The 19,320-nt window shown below is 35.5% G+C and overlaps 1 protein-coding gene and 1 non-coding gene across 2 annotated transcripts; one reads left to right on the plus strand and one right to left on the minus strand.

Moving 5' to 3' along the window:
- The first annotated feature begins 3,927 nt into the window (after window positions 1-3,927).
- LOC113861676 lies at window positions 3,928-4,034 on the plus strand. Its single transcript, XR_003504293.1, has one exon. It is a non-coding gene; the product is annotated as a small nucleolar RNA R71 (small nucleolar RNA).
- A 5,049-nt stretch (window positions 4,035-9,083) lies between these two features.
- Window positions 9,084-9,683, minus strand: LOC113855155. The gene has a single exon (XM_027486662.1). It carries the CDS (start codon window positions 9,681-9,683, stop codon window positions 9,084-9,086), a length of 600 nt encoding a protein of 199 aa, XP_027342463.1.
- Between the last annotated feature and the right edge of the window lie 9,637 nt (window positions 9,684-19,320).

Consider the following 19,320-nt stretch of genomic DNA (forward strand, 5'->3'; position numbering starts at 1 on the left):
TGTTGTTCAAAAGTATTTCATGTCTTCTAGAAATGTTGCCCACTCTTTGGCATTTGTCACAACTCTCCACATAGGCTTTTGCATCTTTGAACAATGTAGGCTAGAAGAAGCCTGCTTGTAAGACTTTAGCAGTTGTCCTAGAACCTCCATGATGGCCTCTATAATATGAATTGTGGCAGTGCCATAAGATATCAGCTTGCTCTTTCTGTGGAATGCATCTTCTCAATATACCATCCACTCCAATTTTGAATAGATGAGGATCCTCCCAAATGTAGAACTTGCTGTCATGAAGAAACTTCTTTCTCTGTTGCCAACTCATTCTCTTTGGAATAAGTTGAGTAGCCTTAAAGTTTGCTATATCAGTAAACCAAGGTAATTCTTCCATAGCTAGTAGCTTTTTATCAGGGAACTCCTCATTAATATCACAGCAATCTGATTGTAGTGCTTCCAAAGGTATTCTGAACAGATGATCTGCAACACCATTATCCTTTCCTTTCTTGTCTTTAATTTCCAATTCAAAATCTTGGAGTAGTAGGATCCATCTCAGCAGTCTTGGTTTGGCATCCTGTTTAGAAAGCAAGTATTTCAAGGCAGTATGGTCAGTATATACCACAACCTTTGATCCTACCAAATAAGATCTGAATTTATCAAAAGCAAACACTATAGCAAGCAGCTCTTTTTCAGTGGTTATGTAATTAATTTGTGCAGAATTTAGGACTCTACTAGCATAGTAAATCACATGCAGTCTTTTATCTTTCTTTTGTCCTAATATAGCACCTATTGTATTGTCACTTGTATCACACATTAGTTCAAATGGTAAAGTCCAGTCAGGTTTAACAAGTATTAGAGCTGAAATCAATTCCTCTTTTAAAATGGAAAAGGAATTCAAACATGGTTCATCAAATACGAATTCTGCATCTTTCACCAGCAAGTCACTAAGAGGTTTAGAAATTTTAGAAAAATCCTTAATGAACCTCCTATAGAACCCTGCATGGCCTTAAAAGCTTCTAATTCCTTTTACATTCATAGATGGAGGTAATTTACTAATCACTTCTATTTTAGCTTGATCAACCTTTATCCCTATCACGAAAATCTTATGGCCAAACACTATTCCTTCTTGAACCATAAAGTGACATTTTTCCCAATTCAACACCAAATTAGTGTCTTGGCATCTCTGTAAAACAATGGACAAGTTAGATAGGCAGTCATCAAATGAAGCTCCAAACATAGAAAAATCATCCATGAATACTTCAATTATTTTCTCAACTAAGTCAGAAAAAATAGCAAGCATACACCTTTGAAATGTGGCTAGAGCATTACAAAGCCCAAAAGGCATCCTTCTATATGCAAATATTCCAAATGGACAAGTAAATGCAGTCTTTTCTTGGTTAATTGGAACCACAACAATCTGGTTATAGCTAGAATATCCATCTAGAAAGCAATAAAATGCATGACCAGCTAACCTTTCTAACATTTGGTTTGCAAAAGGTAGAGGAAAATGGTCTTTTCTGGTCACATCATTCAGCCTTCTATAATCTATGCACATCTTCCAGCCTGTAACTGCCCTTGTAGGTATCAATTCATTTTTTCATTTGGTACCACAGTCATTCCTCCCTTTTATGTACCACTTATACAAGACTTACCCAGCTGCTGTCTAAAATAGGATGTATAATCCCAGCATCCAATAATTTCATGACCTCCTTTCTTACCACTTCCTTCATGGAAGGATTTAATCTTCTTTGAGACTACACAATTGGTTTAAATTTCTCTTCAAATAAAATTCTATGTTTGCAGAAAGTTAGATTAATACCTTTCAAATTTGATATGCTCCATCCTATTGTTGACTTGTGTGCTCTCAAGATTCTCAATAGCTTTTCTTCCTCTTTATCCTTGAGTTCATTGCTGATTGTGACTGGATTTTCGTGATTTTGGTCCAAAAATGCATATCTCAAGTGAGAAGGCAGTTGCTTGAGTTCTAACTTCTGAGTTTGTTCTTCTTCTACTTCCTTCCTTGATTTGTTTCTCTGTAGGGGTCCAACTGGTAGAGTTTCCAATTGCTACACAATATCCATAAGGTGTTCTTCCTTATGCATCACAAATTTAGTATTTCTTGCAGCTATGGTTTCTCTCAACACAAAAATTTTATCAAATTCATTAAAATGATAAGGATTAAAAAGAGAATCCAATATATCCACTCTCATACATGTGTTATCATCAATTGGATACTTGAGTGCTTTAAAAGCATTAAATATTACCTTTTCATCCTACACTCTAAGCATGAGCTCTCCCTTTTGAACATCAATAAAAGCTCTTCCAGTTGCAAGGAATGGTCTTCCCAAAATCAGAGGTATATTTGCATCCACTTCCATGTCTAGAATGACAAAATTTGCAGGAAAAATAAATTTGTCAACCTTAACCAACAAATCTTCTACAACTTCGTATGGATAAGTGAAAGATCTATCAGCTAATTGCAGTGTAATGTTGGTTAGTTTCACTTCTTCTATTCCCAACTTCTTCGTGATAGCTAGGGGCATGAGATTGATACTTGCTTCTAGATCACATAAAGCTCTTCCTACAATATATTTTCCAATTTCACAAGGGATGCTGAACGATCTTGGATCCTTGAGTTTTTTAGGAAGTTTTCTTTTAAGAATAGCACTGCATTCTTCTGTTAATGGTACTGTCTTGTCATGTTCCAACTTCCTTTTCTTGGAAAGCAATTCTTTCATAAACTAAGCATAAGATGGCATTTGCTCTAATGCTTCTGCAAAAGGAATATTGATCTGTAATTTCTTGAACACATTCAAAAATCTTTCAAACTGCTCCTCTTGCTTAGGATTCAGCACTCTTTGAGGATAAGGTAACCTTTTATATTTTTCTGGATCAATTGGACTGCAAGAATCCTCAAAGAGCTACTTCTTTGTCTTTCTCTTAGAATTTGTTGGAGTTTCTACCTTATTTTCTGAATGTTCTTTCTTTAATAGCTTGAAATTTCCTTGTTGCATATCGTTTTCTATTTTTCCTTTTTCTACTGCATCACTCACTTTCATTTCTGCAGGTTTTGGACTGGCTACCACAACTCCACTCCTTGTTGTTATAGCTTGACACTACTCTTTTGGATTTATCACTGTGTAACTTGGAAATCTTCCCTCATCTCTATTTGCTAGTTGTTCAGCCAACTATCCAATCTGAGTTTCTAGCTTCTTCATGGAAGCTTCTTGATTTTCAATGCTGGTTTGAGTGACCTTCATGAACTGCAGCATTGTCTCTTCAATCTCATTCATTCTTTCATTCATAGGTCTGGACGAATTCTGACTTATTTGAGGTTAAGTAGAGGAATTTCCTTGAAAATTCTGTTGTTGCTGTGAAGTTCCTGCATTTGAAAATGGAAGAGAGGGATTAGTGTTTTTCACAGCAGAATTTTGAGAATTCCATTTGTAAAATGGTTGATTTATGTTATTTGGATATTGGAACCCAGGAGGAAATGAGTGCTGAGGAAAACATTCTTGCTGTCTTTGATAATTCCCCATATAATTAGCTTGTTCTTGTGGATTTGGTATAGGTACATCACATGCACCATTAACATGATTCCCTCCATAAAAATCACAACTTAATTGATTGGTTGCAACATTTCCGGCTCTTAGATTGCTTATCTGCTGAGTCAAAGCTGCTATTGCCCAGAAAATAATTGATTTTGCAGCTGACTTTGCAAGAAAAGTTTCTATAGCTTTAGCTTCATATCCATTACTTCTCCCTGCATGTCTTGAGTTGGAATTCTGGTACATAGATGAAGCCATCATCTCAATAATTCTTTGAGCTTCTTCTAAGGATTTCATACTTAAAGAACCTCCTGCAGCTGTATCTACCATGGTTCTAGTCACTACATTCATTCCATTGTAAAAGGTCTTCAACTGCATCCACTTTGGAATACAATGATGTGGACATCTTCTCAATAACTCTTTATACCTCTCCCAAGCTTCATATAGTGGCTCTCCTTCTTGTTGCACAAAGGATGTGATTTCCCCTCTCAGTTTGGCAACTTTTGATGGAGGAAAAATACTTGGTTAAGAGTTTGTTCACAGGCGTTGTCCATGTGGTGATGCTCTCTTGAGGCTGTGCTTGTAACCAACACTTGACCTTGTCTCTCAAAGAGAATGGAAATAGCCTCAATCTTATAGTTTCTTCACTCACTCCATTCATCCTTATAGTGTCACATAACTGCAGAAAATTAGAAATATACAAGTTAGGATCATCAGAAATTCCACCAGAAATTGATCCTGTTGTACCAAATGAAGCAAGGTTGGTTTGATTTCAAAATGATTAGCTTGAATGGTTTGGTCTAACTATTGAAGAATTATAGCCCTGCATATTTGGAATTGCATAATATCCTAATGTCCTTATTCTATGTTGTTCTGCCATTTCAATTTCTGGAGTTGCCTGTGCTAAAGGTGAATGTGTTTTCTGCAGAAGAGGAGTAATCTGAATTTTTGGAGAATGTATAGTTTCTAAATCACTCTCACCTTCTACAGAACTTTCTGCTCTAGCCTCTTTTCTTAATCTTCTTAAAGTTTTATCTATGTTAGAATTAAAGACAAGAGGAGACTTATTTTTGTTTTTAACATGCATATACAATCAAAATGAGAAATAAGTAAGAAGAAAACAAAAAACTGCACTAATTCTATTATTCAAGCAATGTAACTACTTAAGGTAATACAAAGATCTATCAGAAATCCAAACTATAAAAGTACAGAATTAACTACTAAATTGATTACAAAATAGAAAAATTCTAAATGTAATCTGATACTATAGAAAATTAAAGAAAACAAATGCTCAATCTAGTTATTTTCCTGTTACTAATGATATTGAAAAAAATTATTTCCTGGCAACGGTGCCAAAAACTTGTCACCTTCTCAACAGAAGTAATTTTGACTAGCAAGTGTACTAGTGTTATTGTAGCAAGTTATAAAATTTTTTTTGAGTCCCAAATATCGTCCTCAAGGAATAGAATTCTCAAATATCACTTCACAAGTCCACAATTAGTTGAGCCTAACGAAATTCAATTGAAGTTTGGAAGCAAAAGCAACAAATATTAAACTTCAGAAAATAGAACAGAACAAAGATTATGAAAATGTGTATTTAACAGATGTAGAAAACATAGTTAGGGACTTGTTTCACCAAAACTTCAGTGTTGATTCAATAAAGTTCTGAACTTGCAAGTACTTAGATGGAATGACAATCAGTTTCACAATATATTAATCAAAGGTTAATTCCTTAACTCAATGAATCTAACATTCAATTCAATCATTCAAATTCCTTAGATCTGGTTCAATTAAATATTGCATTAAGCATTAGAAACCAAAAGATTGCAAGATAAAGATGTCTTATCCCTAAGAAATCAATAATCTTGGTAATTGATTCAAATCTGAGAAACAAGTTCAACTTCCATTGATAAAAGTTCCTCTGTAATTAGTTAATCAAATTTTCGTTCAATAACTACTTGAAAAGCAGAATCAATTACTCAATCCAATCCAGCACTGAAAGTTCCGATCTAAAATCAATTCAACACTTCCATTTCAGATCCACAATCCCTAACTACAAAGAGTTTAAGCAACCATTACAAAATGAAAAGAGAAAGAAAGAGAAGAAGAAGATGAATGAAGAAGCATATTCAATCTGATTCCTCAAGATTTGAAGCTTGGTGTTCGTCCTCAATCTATCTCTCAGACTCTCTCAACAGCAAAAAACAAATGGAATGTAAAAATGAACAAAAGATCCAAACAGATCTGAGCTAATTCATATTTATAGACTTCCTGCCTTTCTGGGATGGTCACTATTTTTCACTATAGTAGCAACGCAGAGGCTTTTCTAATAATCTTTAGTGATAAATGCAGATTTTACTAGTTTTTTACCTTAGTTTTTAATACATTTCATATGAAAAACATGATGGAGAAAGCTAGAAAACTCATAAAAATAATAGAATGTTCAATTCATTTCTAAATAATTTAATTGTTTAGATTTTGTGAATTTTCTATGTAAAAAGTACTGATTAGAAAGTAGAAGAAAAGTAGCAAAAATTGAAATCAAGGAACAAGGTCTGGTAAGGCAAGAGTTGGGCATTATCACTTTTCTTCATAAAAGTGATTGTTCCAGAAGCTTAATATTGAAGAAAGACCTGCACGTTATCACTTTTATTCACAAAAGTGATTGTTCCAGAGAAGCTTCCATCAAAGCAAGATGCGAATTATCACTTTGTTCACAAAAATGATTGTTCAGCTGCACATGATCACTTTTCCTTACAAAAGTGATTGTTCCAGAGCCTAACATTGAAGGTCGAGTACGCGTTATCACTTTTCCTTACAAAAGTGATTGTTCCAGAGAGCCTTCTAGCAAAGCAAGCTGCGCGTGATCACTTTTCCTTACAAAAGTAATTGTTCAAGCTACGTGTGATCACTTTTCCTTACAAAAGTGATTGTTCATGCTGCGTATGATTCCTATTGTTCACGAAAGTGAACAAGCGCATACCATGAACCTTTGCGTTGCTACTTTTATGAAAATAGTGATCACGCGAGAAAAGCGAGAAATTCTATAAATAAGAGAATAGCCAAGAAACTTGTATCTTTTTCTCATTTTTCATTTTCACACCTTAGGAGAGTTAGAGAGGGAGATTGGGGGTGACTTCCAAGCTCTTGACCTTGAGGAATCAGGCTGGAGATTGGATTTATGAAGAAATTGTGCAGCTCTTCTTCTTCTACTCTTTCTCTCTCTTTTTCTTCTATGAACATGTTCTGATTTCTTTTTCTTATGGATTGATGGATCCGATTTTGATATTATAAATTGATTGTGGATCTGAATTTTAAGATCTTGATTGTATTGAACGTTTAATTCTTTCCGTAATGCAATTCTTGAATTAGTTATTCATTTGAATTGAACCTAGAGGATTTTCATCAATGGAAGTTGAGTTAATTTCTTTCGGACTAGAACAATCACTATTCTTCATGAAAGTAGCAAAGCAGAGGTTCGAGGTTTGCACGTATTCACTTTCGTGAACAAAAGGAGAGACCTGCAGCTTGCAGTGATGGAAGGCTCTCTGGAACAAGCACTTTTGTGAACAAAAGTGATAACGCACAGCTTGCTTTCCTATAGGCTTCTCTGGAACGATCACTTTAGTGAACAAAAGTGATAACGCACATCTTTGCTATGCTGGAGCTCTCTCTAGAACGATCACTTTTGTGGACAAAAGTGATAATACGCACCTTACTATGCTTGAAAACTCTATGGAACTATCACTATCATCAGCAATAGTGATAACGCACATGTTATCCTTCCATGTTAGCCTTTGGAACAATCACTTTTGCCAAGAAAAGTGATCACGCCCAACTTTTGCTTCATCAGACCTTGTTCTTTGCTTCCAATTTTTGCTACTTTTCTTCTATCTTTCCCTTGATCTACCAATCTTATGAACTTAGCTCAAAATTTCCTACAAAAATATGATTAAATCATTACTTTTTACATAGAAAATTCATAAAATCTAAACAACTATGTATTTAGGAAAGGCTTTAAAAATTCTATTATTTTTATGAGTTTTTTAGCTTTTTCTAACATGTTTTCTTTATCAAATGTATTAAAACTAAGATAAAATACTGGTAAAATATGGATTTATCACTTGCCAGAATGCATCTTCCTATTGGCATCTCGGATTTGCACCAGGAAATCATTATGGATTTTCACAGTCCCAAGATACAAACTCCTTAGCCTTACCTCCATTGCTAGATTCATGTCTCAAAACTACTCAACTAACTCCATCTCTTTCACCATAATAGCTGCCACATGCAATAACTTTCTTCTCAATGCGTCAGCCACCACATTCGCCCTGCCAGGATGGAAAGACAATGTGAAATCATAGTCCTTGAGAATTCCATCCACCTTTTCTGCCCCATGTTCAGCTCTCTCTGATCAAATAGGTATTTCAAACTCTTGTGATCACTGAACACCTCAAACCTTGCTCCATAGAGATAGTGCCTCCACACCTTCAGAGCAAAAGCCACTACAGCTAACTCCAAGTCATGAGTCAGATAATTGACTTCATGAGGACGCAATTGCCTCGAGACATAGGCAACCACCCTTTCGTCTTGCATCAGAACACATCTAAGTCCATGCCTTAATGCATTGCAATACACATCAAACTTCCGCTCTGGGTCGAGTAGAACTAACACAGGCGCTGAAGTCAACTTCCCTTTCAGCTCTAGGAAACTAGCCTCACACTCCCTACTCCATTTAAACTCCTTCCTTTTACGTCTCAGCTTCGTCAAAGGGAAAACTATTTTAGAAAATTTGTCTATGAATTTCCTATAATAGCCAGCTAGTCCCAGAAAACTATGGATCTCTGTCACATTTGTAGATCTCGACCATTGGGCTACTACTTCCATCTTACCAGGATCCACCATAATTCCATCCTTCGAGATTACATGTCCCAAAAATTGAATTTGTGACAGCCAAAACTCGCACTTGGAGAATTTTGCATACAGTTGTCTCTCCCTCAAAATCTACAAAACTATCCTCAAGTGCTGCTCCTCCTGATTCGTCGAATAAATTAGGATATCGTGAATGAACACCACCACAAACTTATCCAAAAACTCATGGAAGATTCTGTTCATGTAGTCCATGAACACAACAAACACATTGGTCACACCAAACGACATCACCAAATACTTGTAGTGACCATAACACGTCCTGAAGGCTATTTTGGGCACATCCTCATTCTTCACCCTAATCTGATTGTACCCTGATCTTAAATCAATCTTTGAAACACTGCAACTCCCTTTAACTGGTCCATCAAATCATCGATTCTGAGAAAAGGGTACTTGTTTTTTATTGTCACTTTATTCAGTTGCCTGTAATAAACACATATCCTTATGCTCCCATCTTTCTTTTTCACCAATAGAATAGGTGCTTCCTACGGCAACACACTCAACCTTACAATCCATTTCTGTAATAAGTCTTCTACTTACTTCTTAACCTCTGCCAACTCCACCGATGACATCTTAGATGGTGCCACAGAAATCAAGCTTGCTCCCAGAATGAGGTCAATGGTGAATTCTATCCTCTCTCTCTAGTGGCAACTCTGAAACATCATTAGGGAAAACTTCTAAGAAATCCCTCACCATTGGAATATGCTCTGGCCTTACCCCACTTTCAGCTTCTAGTGAGAACATGACCATAAAGGTCTTAGCATTAACCGTGTTCTCCCACGCACTTTGACCTAAAAGTCTAGGAATTTCTAATGTTGACTCACCAAAGATCAAGGTTTTCTCCTTGCAGTCTAACAAAATATGGTTGGTGGATAACCAATTCATTCCCAAAATCACGTCCAATTGAGAAAGAGGCAAACAAATGAAGTTCACCTCAAAGTCCCTACCATGCACCATTACAGAACACCCCAGACACGCCAATAAGGTTACAATCGATTTACTTGTAGGGGTAGTCACCACCATGTTACATGGTAATTCAGTTACAGACAAACCTAAGCATTTCACACAATCCAAATCAAATGAGTGCGTGGCACCCGAGTCAAACAACACATCTAGTAACCTCTGTCTTATAACACATTTACCTCTGATCAGCTCCTTAGATTGTGAAGTTTCTGTTCCACTCATGGCAAAGACCTTTCCCAGAATGCTCAACATCAGCCCCGTGCTCCCTTTTGATTCCAGCCTCTAATTCATGCTCACACTGCTGCTCTTCTTAGGAGCAGCCCAACACACATTGGTAGTGTGTCCTAAGCTTTCCACAATTTCCACAGTTGGTCCATGGCTATAGGCAATCTCACAGAATGTGCGGCCCTCTGTATATGAAACATCTGATTGGCCCTTTGGAAGAGCCAAAATCAGAGCCACCATTGCTCCTTTCCAATGATGAAGTCCCTCTAGATTGAGAATGGCTGGAGCTTGAATATGGCCCCTTAGAGAACCTAAGAGGTCTTCGGTCTTGCCTCATTGGACCACTCGCTCTAGTGTCCACTATCTTACCCTTCGAGTTGGCTTCAAATATTTTGGACTTGCTCACTAGAATGGGCAAGTTAGTCAACTAAAATACACTAACTGTAGCACGAATCTCTAGCCTTAGACCATGCTCAAATTAAGCACACAAGTCCTCCTCCCCATCTCTGCGCTGATAGTGAGACCAGTACTTCATCAACTCCTAGAACTTCGCTGCATATTCTCCCACAGTCATGCTTCCTTGTTTCAAGTTAAGGAATTCTCGAGCCTTCTGCTTCTTAAGATCCAGGGAAAAATAGTTCCCTGGGAAGCTCGCCTTGAACGCCTCCCATTATATATAGCCACCTTCTTGTGGCAAAGTTTAACTGGAAAACCTTCACCAGTCCTCTGCCTCTTCACATAGCATGTATGTGGCGTAAGTCACCTTGTGTTCTTCCCTGCATCCCATGGCATGGAAGACCTTCTCCACATCCGCCACCTATCTTTGGGCTCATTATGGGTCAAACTTTCCCTCAAACTTTGGAGGGTTGTGCCTAGTAAAGGCTGACAGCCCTCACTATTCAGCTGGTTCTCCGTCTTGATTATGCACCAGTGCCTCTAGAACTTGGGTCATTCGCTCTAGAAGGTCATTGGTGATACCAGCTCCTCTACCTCTACCGACTATTTCTAATCTAGTCTATCAAACAAATTCAACAATTACATTGTAACAAGTCAGTTTAACATCAAACATTTACAATTTAGGTAAACAAGAAAATATCAGCACATTGCTTGGACGCATCAGCCCCAATATCCCAGTCCAATTTGGATGAACTGCTCTGATACCAAAATTATAGCACCTTACGTTATTTCAATGTATTTCAAAATAAAATATTTTCACAATTTGAGAGGGAAAATAAAAATTTCATTTCTAATAACTTCAAATGCATAGTTTCAACAAAGTATTTCAAAAAATGGGATGTGTTACAAATTTGAATCAAGTAAATGTTAATAAATCACAAATTTCAAAAATAACTTTCTTAATCCTATAGCAGTGTCATGCATACCTAGTCACTGAGCTTGGTGCTGATAATCTTGTTCACCTGAAAAATAAATGTAAGGTGAGTCGTCTATGCGCTCACACACACAAACACAGAAACTCACCTTGCCTATCTCATAACCTATAATATAATAAAATCACACTTTAACAACATTAATTTATTCTTTTCAAGAACAAACGCATATTTGCACATCAATTCATACAAAGGTGCGCTCACTGCACCTTCAATCATTTCACACACACACGCACGCTCACTACACGTTAGCCACGTTGACTGTGACACTGTGATCACAGTTTTTTGATGCCCTCAACATCAGGGACTTACTCAGTTTCACACCATGGATGGTCGCCAGTTAGCCCCGCTTCATAGATACAAGTGTGCAGTCACGGGTCCCTTAGCAAAGGTGTTGGTCAGAGCAAGTCAGGAGAAGAGTGTATAGCCTGTGGTGTACCCACGCTCACTGTTGGTGTCACTACCATCCTCTTTTCCCCAAGATATTCCTATTGCCCTCATCTTCTACACCCCAATGTATCGCTGTAACCATTCATAATTCTCAATCATTTTAAAGACAACCATAATCACAATCAACATGCCATTTACACGCTCTCACCCACATTCTCATTCATCCCACAACATTCATTCTCAAACATGGCATATATACACGCATTCAACTAGTTTCATCACACACTTTATCCAAAACCTACCACATTATGCTCAACATAAAATTCCCATCTAAACACACATTTTTCTATGTTCTATCTCAATCACATTTCAATACCTAACAATATAAACGAATTTTAAACCCAAAGAAATAGGGTAGAGTCCCTCCTTACCTCAGATTGAAGATTCACGATAAAATCGTTGGTAGAAAGTCCCTTCACACAGTTTTTGTCCTAAATACATGGAGAACTCCATGAGAAATCCAGAAGAATGAAGAAAGAGTGAAAACCAAAAGCCCTAACTCATGAAACTTATCTCCAAATGTCCAAAACACGTCCCCAACCTTCAATCTAGAGTAGAAATGGCCTTGAAGGCAATGTAATCGGTGAAAACAGGTTAGAGATCAATAGAATCGAAAAAGAGTCACGATATTTTCTCGAACCCTAAACCCTTCAAATACCCCAAGAGTCACGATATTTTTAAATCAAATAGGGTTGTCCCTTAACCCTGAGGTCTAGAACACATGTAATAGGAGACATGTGGTGTATGAATTACATGTTGACATTTTTAAATCCTTACTTGAGACTTTCGATGTTTTAAAATGTATTTATAAGTGTATTTTGATTTTGACGATTCTCAATCTTTGGTTGAGAATTATTTTACACTTGATGTTTGAGTAAATATTATTTTATGAAAATTGTGATTTATTTTAAGTGAGCTATTTACTCAAAGCTTGTTGAAAACTAAAGATCAATTAAATGGAATACTTTATTAAAATGCTCAACATAAGTATGTGTGCCTGGTGTACTTGAACAAGTTATATTGTGTTTTGTGCTGTTTTAAAATATATAGTTTGGTTCATATGTTGATTGTGTAAAGCACTAAGAACAGACATATAGGCATATGTAGGCTAAGTGGGCACCATTTGTGAATTTGAGCCCTTTAAGGGTGAGAAATGTGTTGTGATAAGCTAAGAGGAAATTGGTATGTAAGTATATGCGCTTTAAGAAGTTTGGCCATGGTTTCAACTTAGACCTAGAGTTCAATAATTGAATCTAATGACTAAAAGTAAACCTTTGTGAAAACTTTATTTTCTTTATTTTGAAAATAAATGAGTAATGTAACTCTAGTTGGGTAATTATTGGAACTCAAGGAAAGAGATGAAGCTAGTGAGCTTGGAACACTTAGAGAAAGTGTATTGAGGCATGAGTATAAGTACTTGTCAATTCTCTATATATATGGTTCTAAATAGTTGACGAAATGACATGAAATTTTAAATTTGGCCAATATCTCTGTGCGTGATTAAAGGAGTGAAACTTCAAAAGTGTGCATGACTATTCAGAAGACAAATATATGTGAAATCCCACTCTCCTATGAAGGAAGTCACAAGGTTATTTTATAACTATTGTTGATGAAAGATAGGAAGGACCATGACGTCTAGGGGATTTGATGGAGTTAGGTGACTGACCAATAGCACTATGAATGTCCTAGGCCTCGGAACTCTGGTTAGGAGTGTAACACCCTTTACCCCTCCTCTGTTCTCTATGATCTCTCACCTTCTCTTCTCAAAAATCTTCCTCAAAACTTCAATCTTCCTTCGAATCTGGGCTTGGAAGTTCAACCATTCAGATCCAAGAAACCTTAACCCTTAAGGCGATATCCTTTCTTGGAACGTTGTACCTCTCCCTTTGGACCTTTAAGAAAAACTCAACTTGAGAGATCCATATCCAGGTATGGGAAGTGGATCCCAAACCCTAATTCCGTTTTGGTATTTTGGTTTGAAAATACTAAGTTTTTCTATTAGAACCCTAGAATACTAATGTTTTCTTGAATCTCAAGTGTAAGAATAACAATTTTTGACATGAAAACCCATGATTATTTTCAAAACTAGCTACATACGAAATGTAACAACAGCTCTAGAAAGAACCGTTTTGAGAAATATTAGGATTTTACTGGTGAACATTTTGTTAGAGATGGTTAAGATTACTATTTGACATTTTTGGAATAATAGTCATACTGTGAATATTAAATGATACAAAAACTTTAGGATAGATAACTGTATTGATACTGAGAAAGTGTGTATTGAAATTGTATGATTGGTCTAAGTCTGGAGGTGTCTGACCTTCAACATATTATATTGATCTATATGGTGTGAAATTAATTTATGATTCTTCTATGATGGACTGATATAATATGATAACTATGAATGTTTATCTGATGACTAATGTATGTTGAAATTAGTGGATTTGAGTTATTTGAGGAAAAGTGAGTAATATGACACGATTGTGAAATTATGAGATTTGTGATTATAATACGTGAGTCTTAATTGACTAATAGGTGTGATTATGATACAAGTATTGTAATACATCTAAGGGTGTACTTATAATATATGTTTTGTAATATATGGCTTTATATAAAACATAACTCACGTATTATGACATATTGATCGATGAAAAAGATGTGGAAATAAAATGAGAAATACTAAGAAAGAGAATAATATGAGAAATGTTGAGAATAAGTATAGATAGTCACAAAAATACACTGGGGTATGGAAGACGGAGCGATTGTAAAGATCTAGTAGAAATGAGGGTGGTAGATGCTTTTCTATAAAATGTGCATAATTAATGAAAATAGAGGGAAAAGACACTACAGGCCTCACTGATTTCCTAACTTAAATCCCTAACTACACCTTTGTTAAAAGGAGCCAGGTCGGCACACGTGTATTCGTGTTGCTGCGACTAACCAACAACTGTCTATGCTATGAAGTCCTCAAGGGATCCCAAGGGAAATGAATATGAAAGTGTGATGAATATAAAATGCATGATTATAATATATGCTTTGTAACATATTGATTGATGTTGCTATGATATATGTGTTATAATACATCAATGGGTGCGATTATGACACATGTATTGTGACATATTGATTGATGTAATAAGATACATGTATTATGACATACAAATTAGTGTAGAAAAGTATGTTATAAATATTTCAAAGGTGATTGAATTATTATATGTACTTTGTTGAAATGATGATTTGTCTAATTTGAGTGTTATTATTAACCAATGTATGTTAGAAATACGTTAGCAAATATTTTCTGTATTATATAAATTTTATGTCAAATAAGAGATTTAGTGGGGTGGAAAATACTCACCCTTACTAATAATTTTTTAGGAGACAAGATTGAAGAGGACAAAAGAAAGATTGCTCCTTTCTAGGATTATAGCTCAGTGATATTGGAAGGAAACACTGCTCTGTAGGGTCTAGAATAATTTGAAGAATTGTAATATTTTATTATATTTACATCTTATGTTGACCAAGCTTTGTAAATATTTTAAGTGTTAATTCTAAAATTTATAATACTTTGATGAATTTTGTAGTAATTAATAATATTTGGAAATGTATCGGTAATATTGATGATTAGTTATTGTATAATGATTCGCAATTAGTTTTAAACAACAAAATTTATTCTTTTGAGAAGTGTTATTAATGGTATTTTAGACTTATATGTATGCAATGTGAACCAATTAATTTGTTAGACGTAAATTTAAATTTTGCTTATTACTTTAAAATCCCAAAACTACACCTTTGAAAGTTTTAAACTCTTTCGAATCTTATAAAATTTCTTAGAGAAATATGAGTTTTTTTTATTCAATTCTTAAATCTATAACACACAATAAAATTCTTCTATTTTCCCTTTTCCCTATAAAAAAAATTGAGGATGTTACAAAATGGTCTTCATGCGATGCTCCTTTATCTTGACCTTCTTCCGAGACTTATCTTGTTGGCCAAGCTAGATCGGTCGGTGGAGGTTCTAGTTCCTACCATACATGCGAAATGTAGGCTGGTTAGTAAAACTCCAAACAACTTTTGAACAATAGGATTGTTATGCATCCAGAGTCGCATAAGCACGAAAATGAGATTTTTGCTAAACTAAGAGTTATCATGTGCATTGATCATGCATCACATAATTAGACTTGTATTTTATTAAATTGTGAAAGTGACAATTGTTCTGATGAGACATATGGCTATATTCACTTTGTTTTGTTTTGTTTTTTTTCTGAATATTATTTACCATTATGTAATTAGACTTGTACTTTATTAAATTGTGAAAGTGACAATTGTTCTAATGAGACATATGGCTTGTTTTATTTCTTTTTGAATATTATTTACTTGGAAATATATCTCACTTCTTCTTTTCTTTGTTGAAATGTGTTGTGGTACTGGATATTTTTTTTTAGTTGTCGCAGATTTTGAGGATGACTCTTCCCTGTCTTATTCTCCATGTTAAGCTGAAATTTAAGGAGAATCCTTTGGTTGCCGAGGAGAGGAGGACCCTTCCAAGGAGTCATTACTGCTACTTAGTTATTTCTTTTGTTGTCCACTACTAGAGGACTCTACTTGCTGTATGGTGGAGGACTAGATACTCTATGTTTCATTTGGGTAACTTGGGTGTATTGTACTTTGTTTTGGTACTCTGATAGTTGTAGATTGCGTCATTAAGACTCTTGGATAATTTGTAGTTACTTTTGATAAATATGGGATTTATCAATATGACCAGATTTATGTTATTAATTATCTTCTGATTTTATTTGAAATGAAATTAAATAGGCAGAAAATTGATTCTTTGATGCGTGTAGGAAATAAAGGTGAACTCTGTGGGTTCATGCCTTCGTGGTTATACATTAAGTGTACCTATCCATAACAGAGTTGTAGTTGAAATAATAAACAACATATTGCATCTCATGTTATTAGTAATGGTTTATGAGCGGGTGAAAAGGATTGGAGTTCACTTATATTTGTAACACCTTAAATTTAATTTCAATAAATAAGGAATTTTGCAAATTTTTGAAATAATAAAATTTCCATTTTCAATCCAAGTTTCATCAAACATTTCAAATACAGAAAAGGGGTTACAAATTGCATCAAACAATTGCTACAGGACTTATTCAAATACAACAGTTTTCAAAATAACATCCTAAGTCCTATAGCAGTTCCATCCACCCTCTTCACTGAGTCTGGTGCTGATCGTCTTGATTACCTGAAAAATGAATGTAAGGGTGAGTACTCTACACTACCCAAAACACACAGTCAACATAGAGTCTCACCTTCAGCACATTTCCAATACATTAAACAAATATAATCACAGGCAGCATTATCACACAACTCATGTCAATTTAACACCGATGCACTCACAGCATCGGCAACATTTCACATCCATAAGTACAATTCATAAACCCGTGCATACACACGCCAGCCACACTCACTGTGGCACTGTGATCATGATTTACACCATGAATGGTTGCTGGTTACCCCCGCCTCACGGAGACCACGTGGGCAGTCACGGGTCGCTCAGCAAAGATAGTGGTCAGAGGTCTAGTCAGGAAGAGAGTGTGTGGTCCGTGGTGCACCCGTTCCACAGTCGGTGTCACCATCACTCCCTCTTCCCCAAGGTATTTCTACTGTCCTCATCTTCCACACCCCCAGTGTATCGCTGAACCATTCATAGCTCATTACAACGGCGCTAATATGCCTTAGTCACGCATGCAATATTCATGCTTCACACGACACACAGCCTACATTTTATTCATAATATACGACACTAGGCCTACATTCATTTCATAGCACACGACACATAGCCTACAATTATTCATTCATATTACACGGCCCTTGGGCCCACACTTTTAACAACATTCATTCAATATATATATATATATACGGCACAAGTGCCCCATTCACAATGCTTGGCATACAAGCGCTCATTCTATCACACAATCTCTAGCATGTAGTTCATATTCATTAATTTCGGGAAAACACCCTTTCCCCCATCCACACTCACACATAATATTCACATATCATGGCACATGGCCCACATCATATTTCACAGCAATTTCCTACCTTATTACTCAGCCACATCACTATATTCCACAGATAAACAGCAAATCACATATATTTGAGATAGGGTAGAGCCCCTTTTACCTTGGATTGAAGACCCGCACTCGGATACAACCTTGGAAGTGCTCCCCGCACGGTTTTCGGCCTAAAACACATGGAAGGACTCCATGAGAATCCAAGGGAACCCAGAAACAGAGAAAAGGGGATGAGAAATAGAACCCTAACCATTAAAACTCACCTCCAAGCGTTCTCCAGATGGATTTAACCTTCAATCAAGCTCCCGAACAGCTTTGGAGGCAATTAATTGGTAGAATAGGGCTTTGGGTCGAGAAGATCAAAGAGATTTGGGAGGGAATTTGAGAAATGAATTTCAAATCCCTAAACCCCATTTTAAAACCATTCTGATCGCGACACTCTTGCTATAGCGACAACTCTTGCTGTAGCGAGGCATCTCTCGTTGCAGCGACGCCCTCTATCGCCATAGCGGAAATCTTAGACGAAACTGCATTCTGGTTTCTGCAAAATTTTGCTACAGCGAGATTGCACCCAGAAATGCACTCCCCTCTGTCGCTCTCTCACTACAGCGAGACATCTCTCGCTACAGCAAGAAGGCGACAGTTCGCCCTTTTCCTCCCGGGGTCCTCTCGCTATAGCGAGAACACCTTGCATCTAGGCACTTAGCCTATTTTCAGCCCAATACAGTCATGCACACATATATATACACATTCATAACAATAATTAATATTATCAAAATTTGGAGCGTTAAAATATTGTTATGCCAATACGTGGTATAGCTATATTATCCAAGTGGTACTTACTAATATCATGATTTTCTAAATGTTTTAAGTATGTGTAAATAAAGAAATAGTATCTCATGAGTAATTATAAGTAATAAGAGCATGACATATATTTTTATAAACTGTTCTCTATCAGGTGCATGAAGAATCAAGATCCATGTCGTAACTGTGTGTCACTTAAAAGCAAGTTTCTCAATACTCAAGAATGATAGTGGTATCCATAAATCAGGTTGAGTAATTTTATGTACTCATGTTATTAAAAAAAATCTCATTTTGTCCAAGACTTTTAATAACAATCAGTATACACTACACATCAAGTTATCCAAAGAAGGGATGAGAAGTAGTAAGATTGTTGGTCCCGTTACACATCCAATCAAGTTTCAAGATCCTTGTTTGCCATTAATGAAAATTGATTATTTTACGCATTTTTTTGAATTTTAAACTATTTTAAACAAGAAATGAAAAAATAAAATCATAAACACCTTAAAGGTTGTTTTTGTTTTTCTATTTTAAAAATTGAAAATAAAAAAAAATAATTTTTTTTAAATATTTAAGTTGACAAACAAATTTTAATTTTAATTTTTAAAAAGTAAAAAATATATATTTAAAAAGGGAATCAATCATGCCTAATAATATGCCTCTTCTTCTTTTACGATTTCCGTCTTATTATAATTCCTTTTTTTTATCTGGTTCTTATATTATTATTTCTATATTTATATAATTATTTATTTATAAGTATACATAACCAAATCAAAAATGATTTTTTTATTAAGAAATAATTTATATTAAAATGGTAAAAAAAATATTATTATTGGTAAAAGAATATTTACATATGTATATAGATAAGGGGGATGTAACAGAATATCTAATGCAAAAATTATAGATAGATACTAAAACTTAGATTTATAAAATTTTAAAAACCAAAATTAAAATTAA

Source organism: Abrus precatorius, unplaced genomic scaffold (assembly GCF_003935025.1).
Source record: "Abrus precatorius isolate BTA unplaced genomic scaffold, Abrus_2018 Scaffold1, whole genome shotgun sequence".
NCBI lineage: Eukaryota > Viridiplantae > Streptophyta > Magnoliopsida > Fabales > Fabaceae > Abrus > Abrus precatorius.

Excerpts from the sequence above, each read along its gene's own strand:
- LOC113855155 (XM_027486662.1), bottom strand. The coding sequence starts at position 9,683 with ATGTTGAGCATTCTGGGAAAGGTCTTTGCCATGAGTGGAACAGAAACT.